The 18,990-nt window shown below is 41.2% G+C and overlaps 1 protein-coding gene across 2 annotated transcripts in view; it reads right to left on the bottom strand.

Moving 5' to 3' along the window:
* The window catches only part of ANOS1 (anosmin 1), a 133,921-nt gene extending 125,170 nt beyond the window's left edge, over nucleotides 1-8,751 (bottom strand). The window contains exon 1 of one of the 2 annotated variants that reach the window (XM_069003861.1): nucleotides 8,407-8,751. In XM_069003861.1, coding sequence (XP_068859962.1) covers nucleotides 8,407-8,592 — 186 coding nt within the window. In that variant the 5' untranslated portion in view covers nucleotides 8,593-8,751. Of the gene's footprint in view, nucleotides 1-2,883; nucleotides 3,084-8,406 lie in introns of those variants that run through there. The other variant, XM_069003865.1, reaches the window with a different exon arrangement.
* Nucleotides 8,752-18,990: the final 10,239 nt, after the last annotated feature.

Raw genomic sequence — 18,990 nt, 5'->3', positions numbered from 1 at the left:
GCTAGATTGCAGCCCTCACATGCAGAAAAACCAGGCTTCACTACCTTGGCCAGGTTTGCAGCTTCAGCTGTGACCACTTGAGGAATTACAGTGGCAGCAGTTTGTCCAAGTTCTGACGTGAATGACAATGTCAGCTAGAACTTTGGTGTGAATTTTCATAGAGGCTTTTCCTGTAACTGACCTCTTCAATGAAGGCAAAAGGGTTTTCAAAACATTTTTACTATGTTACAAACAAGAAAAATTAAAAATTTTAAACCAAGTAAAACTTCAAGCAGCTGAGAAAGAACAGAAAAAATATTCACAAGAAACAGTTACAAACAACTCTTCCTACAGATCCATTACATCTGTTCTCTGTTTCCATAACTCCTTAATTTCAATTAGTTGTGTCACAGGAAATTTTAAAGTGCCCTCTACTCCCACATAATTTCTCCTTCCAGCATTGTAAGCCTGCTAGAGTTCACCTATCTCCACCTTTCTCCATTCTGAGACTGTCTCTTTTCTTGCTTCTCCTACAAGTTCTGAAGACGTGCTCCTCAGGAATCTCAGCTGCTTGCCAGGGGAGTCATGTCCTTTTCGAGCTTGAGACAAGTCTCTTTTTCTTTAAAGGAATGTAATTACACATGTACATATTACATATGAACATAACTTTGATGTCATATCTCTTTGACAGTCTAGAGAGACACATTGGCGAAAGTGTTGTTCACAGAAGACAACAGAAATTCGATTAAAACTTCGGAATGGGGTTGTTCCCCAAATCTGGAAATATCTGATATTCTTTTCAGCGGATGGAAAGAATATGGGATTCTTTTTAATCAGAGATGAAAGGAACAGCACTCTACTTTCAAGTTTAAAGGGTCCACTTACCTTTCAACACCCCCAGTTCTCCATCTCTGTGTCCTGTGACCTCTTGGTCATTAAAAGACTGAAAAACGGATACAACTGGAGCTGGGACACCAAGTTCACAGCAGTCTGTTGATAAAGGCTGCATGGACCTAGTGTTCATACATGGACCTGATCCAGCTGAAATCAACAGAAGGCTTTTCACCGACTTCAAAGGTTTCTGAAATATAAGGCCTTATAAGGCTCAGCTGTGGGAAAGATCAAAAAATTAAGATTCTTGGTGTAAACTCCTAGGCAAGTGCTTTTTTAGTGCAAGGTTTACATTTGCTAGGCACCAACAATATTAATACAGATGTGTCTGTCTTCTGTAGGATGTTCCTGATACTCAGTCATTAATCCTATTTTCAATCTTTAAAACTATGGATGCTACATTACAGCACTTTCATTTTCTGTTTACAAAAGTTGGCTCTGTACTCAAATCCAGCTAGTCAGAGAGAGCAAAAATTCACATAGGATGGCTAGTGGAGATGCAGGCTGGCTTGTGAATAACAATCTCTATTTGTGAACACACGAATTCAGCACTCAATTTTAAGAAGTTGCCCTTTACAAAATGACAAATAATGAGCATCGGGAAAATCAGTCTGCTTTTCAAGATGTCTCAGAAATGTAATGTTTTGGAGTTTTTTTCCTCATACAACACTTACTAAATCAAATACATTTAAATAAAGTTCAGAGCACTAGTTAATCACAGAGACAACCCATATTCAGACAACAAATAATGCTTTAATACTAGTTTTAATATGAAAACTACCCATCTGAAAAACCTTTTGCTCTGTATTAAGTGGCTATATCTTCCAATGGAAAAAGACTTAAATTTTAGAACTGACAGCGTTTCTCTTTCAGAAGTTTTCTAATGCTTTACAAAAGCAGCACCTCCTCCTCCTCACCAACATGACTGTGGCATTAAAACTGTTCTTTGCCAACATTTTCTATACATAAAATGTCTGTCTCAAAACCTATTAGTAACATTCCTGTTGGGTTTATTGCACCTGATATCCAGCACGTTTACCAAATTAACAGTGATTTTAATTTGACAAACACAAGCATAAAGAAATTTTTTTATTAATATGTAAGAATACATAAGTAAATATGAGAAAAATATCTTGGCAACTCCTATTGCTCAGTACAATTGTTCACCATTCACTTACATTTTCATACAGTTCATTTGATTTGCATTTAAACTTATACTTGAGACGCAGACAAGTATTTTAATTTAGGGAAGCAATGGGCAAGTTTAAGGTCCCAAGTCTGAGTCATCAAAACTACTAGAAAACAATGACCAGGCTGTGTAAACCCCTGCACTCATATCAACTACACAAGCATTCACTGAGGCCAAAGAGATTTGAGCCTGGCTATGAAAAAGTTAATGTAACTCCCATTGCAATCAGGGAGGTTCATACCAGACCAGGTTACAACAGCAAGGACTAACTATGGCTCAATTACACAATATGGTGAACGATGCAGCTGTTTTCACTAGATGCAACCATTGCTATTCAAAACAAACCTTTCATTTTCACAGTTTTTACCTAAGATTCTATTAGATCTGTGCACCTTTTGTTCACGACTGCAGATCTCGATAATAAGACCACACCAAATGCCAGAATAATTATCCAGATGAAATGCCACAAGAACATTAAAAACAGGAGAATGATTGGGACTTTTAATGAGTTTTGAGAAAAACAAAGTAATGACAAATGCTACAATTTGTCTGTGGAAATAAATTAACAGCAGTGTGCTTTACAAGACAGAATATGAAAGCCAGAAGTATTTAACACAAGGGCTATTTTTGGAAAGGAGAGGAGTACTGAAATGACAACAAAAGCAGATAGCACATATCCTCACATTTAAAAAAGGTTGTGAATACGTCCCAAGAGATCTAAGCAAACTCAGTGCCTGGTCAGCCTGTCCCCTGGAACGGAAACATTCTGGGAATAACACACTACATATCTACTGCCCACATCTCATTACAAAAGTGCCACATACCTTTTCAAAAGATTTCATGAAAAACAATTTACAGTTTCAGAATTAATCGAGACAGTTACAATAAATAGTTTCTTCATTATTTTCAGCTTCTCTACAGCAGAGCACGTGCACCCTAGACTTTGGACCTGGCCACCACTTTCCCAGCTGGGACCCACTGCAGATTATTGCAGGTGCAGTCACTTTAGAGTTACAGGCAATTTGAAGGCAGATGTGCTGGCATTTAGACAACTAGCTTCCTGACTTGTAGGTGAAATCTGGTATTGCTTATCTAGAGGTAATCACTTGCACATTATTTGCTTGCAGATATAAAATCTGAGAACCTTTTATTACTTACTTAAAAGAATTGCCTGTTTTTCTTCAAAAGCTTCAGTTGTCCTGACAGGCAACAATCCTTCTACAACAGTAAAAACAACCTCCTACCACCATATAGTTATCAGTCATTCAATATAGCAAACTTTTAAGGCCTTGCTCTTCCCTTTTACAACTACTAAACATTATGCAACATATGGCTCTATTAGCTTAAAACAATATTTTTCCATACTTTCAAAAACAATTTTGAGTTAGCCTTGGCTCATTTAGCTTAGTACTAATTCCTAAGTACTAAATCATAGTATATTACTATTAGATTTACACTAAATCACATTTACAAGAGGAAATTTCTCTCTAATTTCCTTTCATATATCACAAAACTGGCTTAGCACTTGAGGGATGTCTATGTTGTACCAAAAATTTTAGCTACAACTCATCCAATTCTTAAATAAGTCAACATGACCACAGAACCCCTATGTGACCAAGGTCATCCACAGTGTTGCCTGTATGTTTCTAAACAGTGCCCATTTTAACAGGTTTAAACAATCTCCCATGAGCCTGCTTACACAGCAATCACAATTCTGGGTCACACAACATATATACATCTCCATGTGCCTGGACTTCTCCCTGAAGGATAAAGAAATGAATTTGCTAGGATTCAATTTACTTCTTAAGATTACCCCCTCAAAAAAATTAAAAACTACAGTGAGATGTACCGATATATAAAAGGATGGAAAAAAATGTGATTTGATTTAGCATTACCATTTGGGTTTTAATGCACTGACAATCATAAATGGACATATATGAACTCATGTAAGAAAATCTAAATCATGAAAATTAACTTAGAAGTGAATAACAATATTTAGCAGGCATTATATCTTTAAAATGTAGCCAATCCTGTTCTCTGTTCTAGGCACTCCTCCACCCCTGGAGCGCTAGGTCCAGGATTGGGCTCCCCATTACATGGAGAGACATGGACTTAGTGGAGGGAGTCCAGAAAAGGGATAGTAGTATCTCTGACATGAGAAGAGGCTGAGAGAACTGGGAATGTTTAGTCTGGAATAGAAAAGCCTCAAAGGGTTCTCATCAATGTTTTTAAGTACCTGATGGGAGTGAGTAAAGAAGATGAACCCAGACTCTTCTCAGTGAAGCCCAGCACAGGACAAGAGGCGATAGCCAAATATGAAACATGGGGAACTTCATGTGACCATGAGAAAACACCTTTTTTGTTACTGTGAGGGTGGTTAAACACTAGAACAAGTTGCCAGGAGGTGTTGTTCAGCCGCAGCTACTGTCACTCTGTGAGCATATGGCTGTGACCTCTCCAGTGACTCCACACAACAAACACAGGCAATTTTAGTGGCAACTACCCCAGATTTTTAGGGCACGTCCAACAAGCCTCTCAGCTTTTGACCCAGTAAATAAGACTGACCATTCCTCTGTCTTAAATAAATTATCAAGTTGCACATATTAAGCAGGAAGACACTTGAGAGGTCTGTAACAGATGCCACCTAAGACAAAGATCAACAAGTTCACAGGTCAAAGTAAACAGTTTGCTTTCCATAACATTTTTATGCTGTACCTTGAGCCTAAGTAGTTACACTGATGTTCAAGCTCTTACAAAGAAAATTTTAATCACGCCAATTTTAAAACATGGCTCAGATGGCTGGCAATAGAGATTAAAATCCAAACTTTTTTCACTCAACTTGAAAACAAAACAGTAAAGGTCACTGCTATGCCTGCTCCCCAAAAACAAAAGGAGTTCATCCACAACTAATATCACAGATGGGAAAGGCTACACCCCCAGATAGCAATGGAAAGAATTTAGTCTCATTCTACTAAAACAGGCAGGTTATGCAGAAAAGCCCTAGCAAAGCTAGATGAGCATTCAGGCCTCTCATCCAGCTAGATGTATGAAAACAAAAGCTTCTGCAGTAACTGATCTCATCTTCATGAGGGTTTTACCTACTGTACTAAATTACTATAAAACTAGCTTCACAAATAAACTTTGAATACATCAAATTAGAATTTGTACCTTTCTCCTGAAGATAAATTAAAACACTGAGGCAGAAACTGCCTTAATAAAAAAATGTTGATGGAAAGAATAAGTTGGAGTCCCTTCATTTAAGGAATAAGTATAATTCTCTACTGTGGATGAGAATGTAATTAATAAGTTGTTATACAAAAGAAGAATCCATTATGACCCTTTCTGCTTACATTCTTTTGTTTGATTGCTTAGGATGAAGGGACTTTGTGGTAGCATGCTCTCTGTGAAAGTTCATGGCCTGTAGATAGGCCACAGATATAAAACATATATATTTCATTGGGTGTAAGACCCAGTGGTGCATAACTCTCACATATCCTTTGGTGTAACCTCTATATGGAGCTTCCCAACACTACCAGAACTAGAAAACTGCCCCAGCCATGGGGATTTTATAGGAATAACCAGGCATCCATGCCCCTTCAACAAGCATTCTGAAGATCAAAGATTTTTGATTTAGGTGACCGATTCTTCTTCTAGCCCACATCAATAGTCTACATGGGTGAAAAAATGTTTATTATTTGACCTATGCTTCAGTTAAAATAATTTCCTGCTGACAATGTATCTTTAAAATAGGCTTAGAAATGCTTCCCAGTGTAAATTTACAAACAGGATTTTTAAAAATAATACCTCTCTTGAACCTTTCAAAAATAAGGACAGTAAAAAAAAGTGAAAATTCTTTGTGAGGGGGGAAAATGAATTAAAATCTCTTGTGAACATTTGGAAGTTGCAAAAGTATTAGTTGCCATTCAAACAAGAGCCAGAAGGTATAGAATTAACCCAGACTTCCTATTCATACTACCTCATTCTCTTTAAAAAGTTGCTAGTAATGTGATTTTAGTACCATAAACTATGTGAAATTAAGTTTCTCTGAAGTTTTGGGGATATCATCTCTTGCAAAGCATCCAGCTACTGTCTCCCTTATCCTCACCACTCAGGCGGTATCTAAAACAAGGCTGAGAAATGAGTGGGTCAGTCTTCTTTCAGTTCTTGCCTAACTGGGAGACACTAGAGTTCCTTCCTGCTCTGATTGGGAAGAGCTAGTGTTCAGTTTGCTTCAAAGGTTGAATCAGATTACAAGATAAGTGGGCATCTGAAATGAAAAGAACTCCAGAAATTGCTACCAGTTGAGATGAAAAGGGGAGGAGAATGGCTAAAAGGAGGGAGCAGATAAAGGAATGGAAGGAACATCATGCCCTTTAGCCCACATGGAAAAATCTGGCTCAAACCTGCACATCCTACACTCCACTGTGTCTTATTAGTCTCCTGTGAGAACACTGGATGTTTGATGTACTTTAAAACTCTCCTCCTTTTCCTCATTATAAGACAATGGAGAGCTTAACTTTTATAAACGAGAGCACTTTATCTTCCATTACAGTTGTTTCATGTCTAGCAGAAGTTTAATCCCTAGTAATTTAGATAAATTACCATGTGCCTTAGCAGGTTGGGGTTAAAACTCTGAGATTTTCAACTGATTACAAAAAAACAGCCAGTTATCAAGTTCTAACTGAGTAATTCCTTCCTTATTTCACTCTAGCTAATTAAAATGTAATCACGATTGTTTGGCAGTGTGCATTCTGCCAGCAGTTTTACATTGAAAAAGAAATCTTGCCAAGAAAACATACAAAAAAGAAAAAAAAAAAAGCCTTTCACTATTAATTGGCTTGATCTAAACTGCCTCTTTAGCCACTGAAACTGTAAAACAAGTAAGTTACAACCGCTTGACAACACAATAAAAAATACTAACCCCTCTCCGGGATAACGAACTATTTTAATGGGTATCCTCCTTTCAGGCCATCCCGTGATGCACGGACCACGCTGACAGCGAGCGCTCCACCGCCCCCGGCCGAGCCCGGCGGGGCAGCGGCCAGGACAGGGCAGGGCAGCCTCTTCTCCAGCTGCCTCGCGTCGCAAGCCCGGTCTCCCAAACCCAGTTGCGGGCACCCAACCAACTTCCTGCTGCCTTTACGACGCACACACTCAGCTCTCCTTTAACACTGACTTTTTTTATTTTCTTTTTTAATCGGGTTATCCTTAAATACCTCTGAAACCTGCCTTTTGTGCCAACACCTTTGCCCCGAACGCAACTCCACTCAAAGCACTTGCCCGGGCGTTCCCGGTTTCTCACCGACCGGCAAGCCCGGGGTGAGCAAGCGGCGCGTTCCCGGCGCGCCGCGGAGATGTGCCACTCTGAAGGGCCGAGGTGGCTCCCTTCACACCGAGCTGGCCAGCCCTTTCCCAGACGGGCTGGGGCTCTGGGGAGGGAGAACGGCTTGCAGTTCGGAACGGTTTCCATCATTCCGCTGAAGTCGCCTCCCTTTAATATTTGCGCAGAGAAGAACAGGTGGGGAAAGGAAAAGGTGCGGTGTAACTAGAAGAGGGAAAAGGACGCACTGCTCTTGCACTAGCTCCGCACTGCTTCCAGCTTTCATTTTAAGCCCCGCAGGTCTCCCGCCCCTTCAATTCCATTTCTCCCCACTTTATCCCTATTTGTCCACTCCCGTTAGCCAGAAATGTGCCTCTCTGTCCCAGGAAAAAAGTGTTACCCTCACCTTCCAGGAGGTCGGAACCAAGTATTATACGTTCATGATTATCGCTCTTAAAAAACAGGCTCAAACTTTCCCACCAGGCTGGGGAAGTGAACCACCTGCGGGGGGCCTGGCGCACCGGCGCGCAGGCAGGCGGAGCCCCGCGGGATCGCCGCCGCACCGCCCGTCGCTCGGCAGGACGAGCGCGCCGCCGGCCCGGGAGCACCGCGCCGCGCCCGCCCCGCCGCCCCGGACACCTACGGAGGCAGTGGCCGGGACCTGTCCCGCCGTGCCAGAGGCAGCGGCCGGGAGCGCCGGGCACCTGCGAGGAGCCAGGGCAGAGCGGTGCCCCCGCCTCGCCTCGCCTCGCCCCTCAGGGGCACGGCGTGCCAGGAGCCCCACGATGCGCCAGGCGGGGAGCCTGGCCGGCACCCACAGGCACCGGCGGGGCTCGGAACTGCCGCGGGGCCGTACCCACCTGTCCGGCGCCTCCAGGTGCCGGCCATCCCCTGGGAGTGCGGCCCCCAAGTTCGCCAAGAGGCGCCCCGGCCCCGGCCGTCCTTTCCGCCCGCACCCCGCGCCCCGGGGGACACCCGCCCTCCGGACGGCGGCAGCGGGGCTCCGTGCGCGGCGCCATGCCCCTACCTGGAAATGCTTGAAGAAGGCGGAGATGCGGGTAATCTGGAGGCTCAGGCACCTGGAGGTGCATCTGGCGGTGGCGAAAGCCTCGTCCTGCCTTCGGGCGGCGGCCCCTGGCCCGTCGGGGCTGCCGCAGGCGGCCGTCACCCAGAGCAGCAGGGCGAGGGACACGCCGGGCGCCCTCCGCACCATCGCTCTGCGGGAGAGGAGGGCAGAGGGGCGGCCGGGCGGCGCGTGGGGGCTGCAGGCGCCGGTGTAAGCTCGCTCCCGCTCGGCGGGCTGGTGCCGGGCTGCGCCGGGGACGGACACCTCCGCGCCGCAGAAACTACACAAGAAAGTTCAATCATTCAACTCCCCTCACCCCCGTCCTCCCGCCCCGGCCCACAGCCCTCCCCCGCCGGCAGCGGGCGGGCCGATGCTGGCAGCGGCCGCGCCATTGGCTGCGCCGAGCGCCGGCGGCGGCGGGCGGGCCCCGTGCCCGCGGGCAGGTCGGCGCGGCGGGGCCGGCGCGGGCAGTCGGACCCTTGCCCGCACGCCGCCACCTGCGGGGCACGGGGCGGCCGCCGAGCCGCACGCCCTGTCCCTACCCACAGGCGGCCTGCGTGCGGGTGGCTGGGCGCCGGGGTCGCTGGTAACCGGTCTTTGCACCCTGGTTAAGTCTCTTTTATTTCTTCTTTTAAAAATCAATTTTAAAAAAGGATGGGGAGGCAAGAACGGAGGGAAATCACTTTTTGAAACTCAGTGTTTCTTACACTGAGTAACACTGCGGAGATTACTTGTCCCAAGGTGAAACCCATACAGGCACCTCTGAAGAGTTACTTAAAAATTATAATCTACAAGTCATTAGTCCAAATACCTCTGTGTAATAGCTGCAAAGATTAAAACAGAACCTTTAGCTGTAAAATAAATATCAGCCTAACATCCTTTCCCTCTGTGCCGTCAGCTCCAGGGCCGGAGTGCATGCTGCAGTATGTAGCACAGAGGTTACCTACCACATTCCTCTCCCTGTGCACGCTGCATGGACTCCTCCCGTCGCAAGTATGTGCTGCTAGAAAAAGCAAGTGGATCATTCCTCCCCAGAGCCTGTGGACTAAGCCTCCTGAACTTGAAAATATCACGGTTGTATGAGCTGAAATAAGTAACTTTTCGGGCATTTCAGGAATTAATACTAGATCAGTTACTACTGTAAGTAGCAGTTTAGTGTGGTTATCAAACCCTGTATTAAAAAGACTTCAGCAGTCATCTTTACTGTAACAAGTTCTAGGGCAAGTGTTCACTAGGAAAGTCATTTAAAATCTCATAAAAGTCAACAAGACCTTCAACCATTCTGGCTGGTAGTAGTTTTGCAATACTATAGTTCTTCTATGAATGTTCTTATATATACAACTGTGAAATAAAAACATATTCCCCAAAGTTATTATTCTCACCAGACTATATGCATACACCTTCCTTGCACTTATATATCAGAAATTCAAAGTATAAAAAGGTCGCTACATCCCAACTAGGAAATCACTTCTTAAATTCTACCATTAGGTTCTAGCTATAGTTTTACTATCTTATCACAAAAGGCACAGATTAAGAAAAGAGTCCTTGTTACAAGTATTGCGAACATATAAATATAACAAAAAGCAAGGCACATTTTAGTTTAGATGTTACATTGCAGCTTATGGTCTCTCTTGTCAGCTGTCAGAAATCTTCACTTGAGAAAAGCCAGAGGGCCAGATTCAGTCCTGCCAGTGTTACCAACTGGAGATGACAGTTTGTGCCCTTGGATGCTTGAGGGAGCACGGCTGCCAAAAGGCGAGGCCGCCTGCCACATCCTAGCACAGGAGTTGCCCTGCTGTTCGCACTGTTTCCATACTCTGCCGGCGATTTTGGAAATGCCCTGGTTAATCAAGGGAGACCATCTCAGCTACACCTCCTGAAGTCTTCCTCATTTTTGCAGCTGGAATGATTACCTTTCCTCTCATAGAGAGCAGAGGTCGTAAGTGTTTCAGAAATGCTTTTCCCAATTCTGACTGATATCTCACCACTAGAGAACTGGTTACTTTGCTTGATCTAGCATCTCTATATTTACAAAGTAAAAACACCACATGACAGAAAAACACAGAAATAAATTCACAGTCTTAGCAATGTTATTACCAATAGTGGTAACCCCATATAAGCCTCAGTATTAAGTTCAGGACTTCCCAGTGTCTAGCTGACAAACTCTTAAATAGTTTTTCTTAAGCCTTGACTAAAAATTTTGCAACTTTTTGCCTTGAGTCATAAAAAGAAAATTGCTCTGCTGATTCACAGTGTTTGCAGGTACACTAAATGCATTGAACTTTTACCATAGATAATAAGAACTGCCTGAAAAAAAATATGTAACTTTTTGTAAATCAGATGCAAATCTAGAGAGGCCAGAAAACTCAGATGATATATCCCCTTCATGTTAGTGCTAATGCCTTTTATGTCATATATTATAAACCTCAGCTTTAAGTAAAAGGGTATGAATCCTGTTTATTTTGTTTTTTAAAGTCTAGAAAAGGGCATAGAGCCCTTAATAATTAAAAAGTTACTGAATACACAGTTTCCTTGGTTGCTTTTGTTTGAAAGTTCATGGTTACAGAGATCATCAGTGTAGTCACTGAATTCCTTCTCAGTATGGGCTGACTTGGTTAGCACACAAAAGACTGGCTGTTCACTTCCAGTAAAACTGTATTCACACAGGTCCTGTTCCCCTACGTGGAGATTATGAAACAGGCTGGGTAGCTGAAGAATTTAGTAGGTAATTAAAACCCACTATGAACTAAGTATCTGTTAGACCAAAAGAGAAGATATGCAAGTTTGTAAATACACTCATTTTAAAGATGTTAATAAATTGGCTACAGAATAAAGAAAATTTGAAATAAATTACGTATACAGTTCAACCAGCCTGTAAATATAATTATGGGGTTTAACCAGATAAATAGACATATGGATACACTCATATGTTTTGCTCACTCTCTTTTTGTCAATAAATTACATTAAACAATCTTTTTGTATTAGAAATAGTAGAATTAGTGCTTAAAAATTCTTGCGAGTGCAGGGTATTATTTTTATGCTAAAAATATCCGCATTGTTTTCCTGCCTGTGCTTCAGAGGAGTCAGACGATATACAAATGAGGTTTTTCGCAAACCAGGGGCTGTTTTTTCGCAGAAGACAGCGCCACATGCTGGCATTGCGAGGCGAGAGCCGCCGGGCATTGTGCCGTTTTAGTTCTGGTTAATGAGCTGAGTTTAATCGATTCTGAATTAAGATAGCTTCATCTTAAGGAATTGCTTCTTACTCTAAAGGGAATTGCCAACATCAGGTTGTAATTTCAGCCAAACAAATAAAGGAGATATTTTTAATGTTAAAAATATTTATTGTTTTCATATAAACCACTGTATTCTAGCTCACAGATTTAGTTTATTGTATTAAGTCATCTTAATGTGCCATTTATTACTCAATTCTCTTTAGCTTTAACTATGTTATGTCAAAAATGATTGTAACTCTGGGTGTAACATAATCCTCTAAACCCTCTTCAAGAAGTCAGGATGTAGGGGTGCCTCTCCAAAGTGCCCGTGCACTAATGGAGGCAGTATGGGGAATAAAAACAATGAGTCAGAGATCTGTCTGCAGCTGCAGGGCCATGATCTCGTCAGGATCATGGAGACATGGTGGGAGGGTTCCCATGACTGGAGAGTTGCAATGGAAGAATATATGTCTTTTAGGAAGGATGGGATGAGGAGGGGGTGTTGCCCATTATGTGAAGGCAGTTGGAGTGTGTGGAGCTCAGTCTGGGGATGGATGAGAAGGGAGATGAGCACATAAGGGTTAGGATTAAAGAGAGGACAGGTGAAGGTGATATTATAGGGGGTGTCTGCCATTGGCCACGTGAATGGGAAAAGCAAGTGGATGAGACCCTGTACAAACAGATGGAAGCAGCCCCAAGTTCTCAGGCCCTGGTCCTCATGAGGGGCTTCAACCGCCCCAACATTGGCTGGAGGGACAAGACAGCAAGGCATAAGCAATCCAGGTGCCTGGAGTGTGTTGTTGATAACTTCCTCCTCTGAGAGACAGAGGAGAAAACAAGGACATTGCTGGACTTCATACCAACATTGAGGGGCTCGTTGGGATGGGAAGGTCAGGACAGTCTTGGTGGCAGAGACCATGAGATGAGGAGTTCAAAATCCTGAGGGCAGGGAGGAGGGGAAAACTGAGTAAAAAACACAGGACTTCAGCAGAGCAGACTTTGCCCTCTTCAAAGATCTGTTTGGAAGAATCCTGTGAGGTATGGTCTTGGAGGCAAGAGGGACCCAAGAAAGTCATTTAATATTTAAGGATCACCTTCTCCAAGTTCAAAAGCAGTCCATCCCAATGAACAGAAAGGAAGGCAAAAATGCCAGGAGAACTCTGTGGATGAACAAGGATAGCAATATCAATAGCAATGCTAGCACTAGCAATACTAAGCAATCCTTAACATCTTTAATGACCTGGATGATGGAGCGGAGTGTACTCTCAACAAGTTTGCTGATGACACAAAAGAGGGAGGAGTGGCTGATACACCAGTAGATTGTCCTGCCATCCAGAGAGACTTCAACAGGTTGGAAAAATGGGCTGTCAGGAACCTCATGAAGTTCAACAAGGGGAAGTACAAAGTCTGGTACCTGGGGAGGAGCAGTTCCATGCACAGATATAAATGCTGGGAGCCATCTATCTGGAAAACAGCTTTATAGAAAAGGTCCTGGGGGCCCTGGTGGAGTTGAATATGAGGCAGCAATATGCCCTGACAGAAAAGAAGGTGAAAGACATTCTGGTCTGCGTAGGGCAAAGTACTGAAAGCAGATCCAGGGTGGTCATCATTTCCCTCTCCTCAGCACAAGAGAGAAAAGGATATACTGGAGAGCATCTGATAAGGGCCCTGAAGATGCTGAAGGAACTGGAGCATCTCTTCTATGAGGCACGGCAAAGACAGCTGAGATTCTTTGGGCTATAGAAGAGAAGGCTGGGGGAATCTCCTTAATTAATGTATATAAAATACAAAGGGAGGCTGCAAAGAAAATGGAGACTGGCTATTTTCAATGGTGTCCAGTGACAGGACTGGAGGCAATGGACACAAACTGAAACTGAGGAGGTTCCCTGTGAACATCAGGAAACACTCTTTTTTCTGTGAGGGTGGTCAAGCACTGACGCAGTTTGCCCAGAGAGGTTGTGGCATCTCCATCGTTGAAGATACTCCAAAGGTGTCTGGACCAGGTCCTGGTCAACTGGCTGTAAGTGTCCCTGCTTGGGCAGGGGAGTTGGACCAGATGACTTCCAGATGACCTTTCAACCTCAACCATTCTGTGCTTTGAACAGTATAATAACTGAACAAACAAATGTATTTTCAATTGCACTTCCCAAATGAAAAAGAAATTTAAATTAAAATGTTCACTTTAAATGTTTACCTTGAAAACAAATGGCTTGCCATAGTCTCCACTGACATCTGCAGGTACTTTTTTTACAAGTACTTATTTAATGGAGAAGCACAATTATGTTTGAACTCTATGGGTTTTTTGAATATCAGTGGTCTATTTGTTTTGTTAATGAATTCATGGCCAGAGATTAAAGACGATATTGTATGTCCCACCTACAGTGCAGGTTTAGTTTGCTAATTCAGGACTTACACAAGGGAATATATATATATATATATATATAAAAGATATACAATAATATAGATGTAATATTAGGTATATTTTTAACTGTATTAACTGCACTTACAGACTAAGTGAAATGTTGGAAGATGGCCAGGTCATGATTTCTTGATTGTGATTTCTTGCTAGCAACAGTTCACCAAAGCAAATGTAATAACTAGAACTTTGCTAGACACCAGTCCTTATTCTTCTTTCAGAGTTTTGAATTCAGCCTATGTCTCCTATAGTTTACTGCTGCTCAAGGGACAATTGGAAATTACCATGGAAAAATAAGGGAATTCGAAAGATGCTTCCACAAAACCATTTCTTTCTGCAAGTAAAACAATGGAAGCCAGAGCAGACATTGAAAGAATTAATTTGTGCCATTTCTACCATCTGAGGACAAACACTCATGCCTGTGAATGGGAGGATGAGATTTATTTTCTTATGGCTTTGAATATTTCTTCAAGGTTCAAATACAACTCGATTCCTTTGGTAAGGACTGCATAGAAACTTTTTTTCCCATGGGTCTTATGGGTGGTCTATATCATTCCTTCCTCATGTGATCCCTGAAGTTAATGACCTTCTCCAACTCCTTTTGAGAAGTAGAATTTTGCATAGTCCTAAGTCAAGCCTGTGAGTAAAATCCAGAAATGCATCTCTGTGTTTCATAAAGCTGATATTCTTCATTCATAGATTGAGTCCGTATAATAATACTTTCTCCCAGGAGCAATTCAATAGGAATTTTCTGCATCACCATTTCCTCTTGTACAAGGGAAATCAGTAACAGGTAGAAAGAATATTAGTAGTGCAGTTAATTAATAGTCACAGCAGAAGGCAGGATGAAGTAACGATTCGCTGTTCCAAAAATCTCATCATTTGTGTATAAAGCAAGAGTCAATAGATGTCTATCCAAAGATTTTTGAGGAAGCATAGGAAACCAATTAGGTAATTTTGAATATGTGTTAAGTCTCATATTGCGTGTCTGAGAAACACAAGAACAGTGAGATCTGTGGAGGTGTTTGAAGGAAAATGATGGGATAGTTTTAGGGAGATTCTTCCCAGGCATAAGAAACATAAAAGAAAGCATAAAGATGCTTATTTTAAAATTTAGGCAATGAAGAATAACTGCTGACATAGTCAGTTGTCTGTACGAAGGATTGAGCTTTCAGTGTTGAACTAAAACAATGTTCTGTGTCATAATGCAGTGCAGAAGAGAAGCAAATTCAGAAATACAAAGAGAGACAAGATGATTAAAACAGAAGGCTTGGAAAGCAGCTTTTCCTCTATTATTGGCAAATAAATATTTGCTACTATATCAAGAGCATAAAAAAGCAGTCACAATGTTTAGAATGGAAAATAATAGAAGTTTAGTTGCATGGATGAATAGAAAGGGCTGAATATTAGAGACATTATGCCAAAGAATGCAGATTTAGACAAACTTTACTTTTCAAGATGTGGGGACCAAACCCTTAGACTCAAAGATGGTGTTCAGGTGGTGATCCCGAATAAGGTTTCATCCACAACACTAAAGAAAGAAGACTAAATGAGATGAATTAGGAGAGTGCTGCACTTGAGACACACATAAAGGTCAGAGGCAAGCTATGCTTTTAGTTGAATGAACATACTTACTTCCTCCCAGAGACTCTTATTTTCTTCAGAGTCACACAAATAGGGCAAAGCCAAGGCTTCATTCATTCCAAATCTGTTTCTTCAACTAGTTTGCAAAAATAAATTTTCCAATAAAAATGTATCTTACTGGGGTGTTCCCAGCAGCTTCTTGTCACTTCAGTCATTTGATCTGATTTCAAGCAAACCATAATTTTTTGTCTTGCATTTTGTATATGCCTTACTTTCCTTCTGATGGAACTAAAGCATGTTTTTAAACAGGCACCACTCTTTATATCAGGAGAGAAAACAATGTAAAACGCAACACATCTTTAGGGAAATTTTTTTCTGTAGTTGTCTCAAATTAAGAATGCGTACCATATTTCTAGCCTAACTGCAGTGTTTATTAATATTTAGTCATTGAATTTTTTTCCACCTTTTGGATAGATGAAGACTTCCTTTCATGTTGAAATCTACCTAAAGATAGCTTAAGATGTATCTGAAGCTAAATCTGGGATATAAGGGAGGTTCCTTGCAGACCACAACTAACTTCTTTTATAAATGAACCAAACTGAAATTTCTTTGTGAAGTGTTGCTATATTGCAGATTCTGTAAATCTGTTTTTTTCCACAGACTCTCCAACCTTGGGGTGTATAGGATTGGACATGTGATTCTCGTAATGGAGGCAATAATGCCATACAGATGAAATATGATATCTATAATCTGTCTTATTTCTCTTCAACTTATATAATTAAGAGCTATATTGGTCCTAGTCACTGCATTTTGCTGGGAGCTCATGTTCAATTGGTTGCTCACCAGACCCGAAAGGCTTTCAGAGACAAAGGCTTTCCAAACATTTGTGTCTGTGAGTGTGACCTACTTTCTGTGTTCCTAGATGCACAGTCTTGCATATGGCAGCATTAAAATGCATGATGTTTAAAATGAATTCAGATTACTGAGTGATTCATAATTCCATATATATTATTTATCACTTGAGTCAATAATCATGTCATATGGAAACTTTATAAGAATTGATTTTATTATATGTTTCTAATCACCAATATACAAACTAAATAACACTGAATCCAGAACAGATAGCACTAAACTCATTAATTTGTTTATGATTTTTCATTTACAATTAGTTTTGGAGATAATATAAAGATTTTTTTTTCTAGTCTACATAACACGTTTTACACTGATTTTTGCTGAATGTCAAATTTTAGTTAGAAAGTCACATAAGTGACATGCTTTTGACATTGCCACTCAGAGTTGTAATTGCCTAAAAAAGAAAGATCAGATTTGCTTTTATATGTGTATGAAAATTATTTCCATGCATTCATTGATTTAATTTGCTACCATACTTGCCATTATTGCTTTTGCCAAGGAGAGGCAGAACTATCAAGGTGAAAATCGTCTGGAGCTTGAAAACTATCAATGGATGTGTGGAGTCTGAACAATTGTAATAATTCTTTTTAATTAGCCTCAGTCCTAAGCAACCACCCAGCCTATTACATGACATATCAGTTCTCAACTCACATCAATATATGATTTTAATATCATTCATGCTTTAAGATTTATTTGCAAATTATTAAATAAAACATCATTCCAGATACCAGAACTGCAACATAATTAATTGATCCTTTTAAAACATATCTAGCTAGTAATTATGAAGTCTTAATATTCCTGTTCAATGTCTGCAGTAACATTTTTGAACACAAAATAGTTAAAAGTAAGGCATGATGCATAAAAACATTCTGTGTTCTCTTGAATTAAGAGAAAACCTTTCGATGTGCTTGAGAGGTTGATGTTTGTGTACTGTGTCCTTCAACTTAAAGTAACACCAAAAGGGACAGAATGAAAAATGACAACAATTAAGAAGAAGCTAATCCTTCAAATTTATTTTTTATGGATTTTCCTGCTCTGTGTTGCAAGTTCTAAGATTTAAAATACAGAATAATTCAGACTATTGTTCACAGTTTTCTCTTCAAGGTTAATTAATTTTGAAATTAATAGAAGGAAAATCCATAGCAATTTATTTGCCTTTATACCCAACCTTTTATTAATTGTACTAAAAATGATTAAGTATGTAACTGTGCTTTCGCATGTGCAGACAGACACATATGTGAAAAACTCCTGACTGTAGTGAAGGGCCCCAGAAAAGTTGCTTTGTTTGCCTTTTTTTACTTCGTAATAATTTTCAGTGGTGTTATTCCTTGTGCTACTCAGAAGAATCTGGTGAAAGCTGTATTAATCCCTGTCATACCAAAGCTTAGGGGGATGTGACCAAACACAGTCTGAACAGAGATATCAGTACTAATATGCACCCTCCAATGTCTTCAATACGATGTCACTATAAGAAAACTTTTCAGTGATCTGTGCCAGTTCATCAGTTCTCTGCATGTGTTGGTGCCTGGGATTCTTCCTTTTCAGGTGCAATGCTTGCTTTATTTCTTGAGATTCTTGCTGGGCCCTTCCTCCATCCTGCCTGAATCCCTTTGGATGGTGGTGCTGCCCTTCATCACATTTACTGTTTTCCTAAATTTGAGGTTGAGGTCACTTGCAAACTTGATGGAAGTGCACTCCATTACTACCTGCAGGCCACTGATAAAGCTGTTAAACCTGACAGGTCCCAGTGCAGAGTCCCATGGTATCCTCTTGTCACAGGCAGCCATGTAGAGTGCTCCCCACTGCTGCCCCTCCCTGACCCTGCCCATCCAAAAAGATTTTTGCCATCTTCTTGTCCAGCCATCTGGGCTGTGATGGTCTAATTTGGCTAAAAGAAGTAATTAGTTATGGCTTAGCTAGACAAGAGAAATGAGCCTGTCAAATGTCAAAAATACATCCCCTATACTACCAAGCAGAATTCCTTCTGATTAGCTCCCAGGCTAATTTTGAACCATGTGTTTTAAGCAACATGATTGATTTGTCTGATTTATCTTTACAAATGTCACTGAGCAGATGAAGTTTGGCAGCTTGTCCAGTATCAGTGTGTGCATTTATGATATTGGGTACTCATCAGGCCTTCACTAGCAAGAACTATTAGTTATAGGAACTGCCCATTTTTTCTTGGCTAAGAGAAAAAAAATCCTTTTTTTTTTTTCCCACAAAAATTCTGAAAATTTAGTTCAGACTTTGAAGTAGTCATAGCTTAATAGTGAAATAGTGATACAGTGTAGTGGCTCTCCCACACATACATTCCAATGTATTTAACATTTTGTGCACATCTGATGCCACTGCATACACAAATTAAATAGGGAAACCAAAAAGTTATTTGCAGCCAGCCGAACTGATCAGAATTCTTTC

This window comes from Aphelocoma coerulescens, chromosome 1 (genome assembly GCF_041296385.1).
Source record: "Aphelocoma coerulescens isolate FSJ_1873_10779 chromosome 1, UR_Acoe_1.0, whole genome shotgun sequence".
Classification (NCBI taxonomy): Eukaryota; Metazoa; Chordata; class Aves; order Passeriformes; family Corvidae; genus Aphelocoma; species Aphelocoma coerulescens.
The sequence above is the reverse complement of the archived record's forward strand: the minus strand, read 5'-3'. Positions and strand labels throughout refer to the sequence as shown.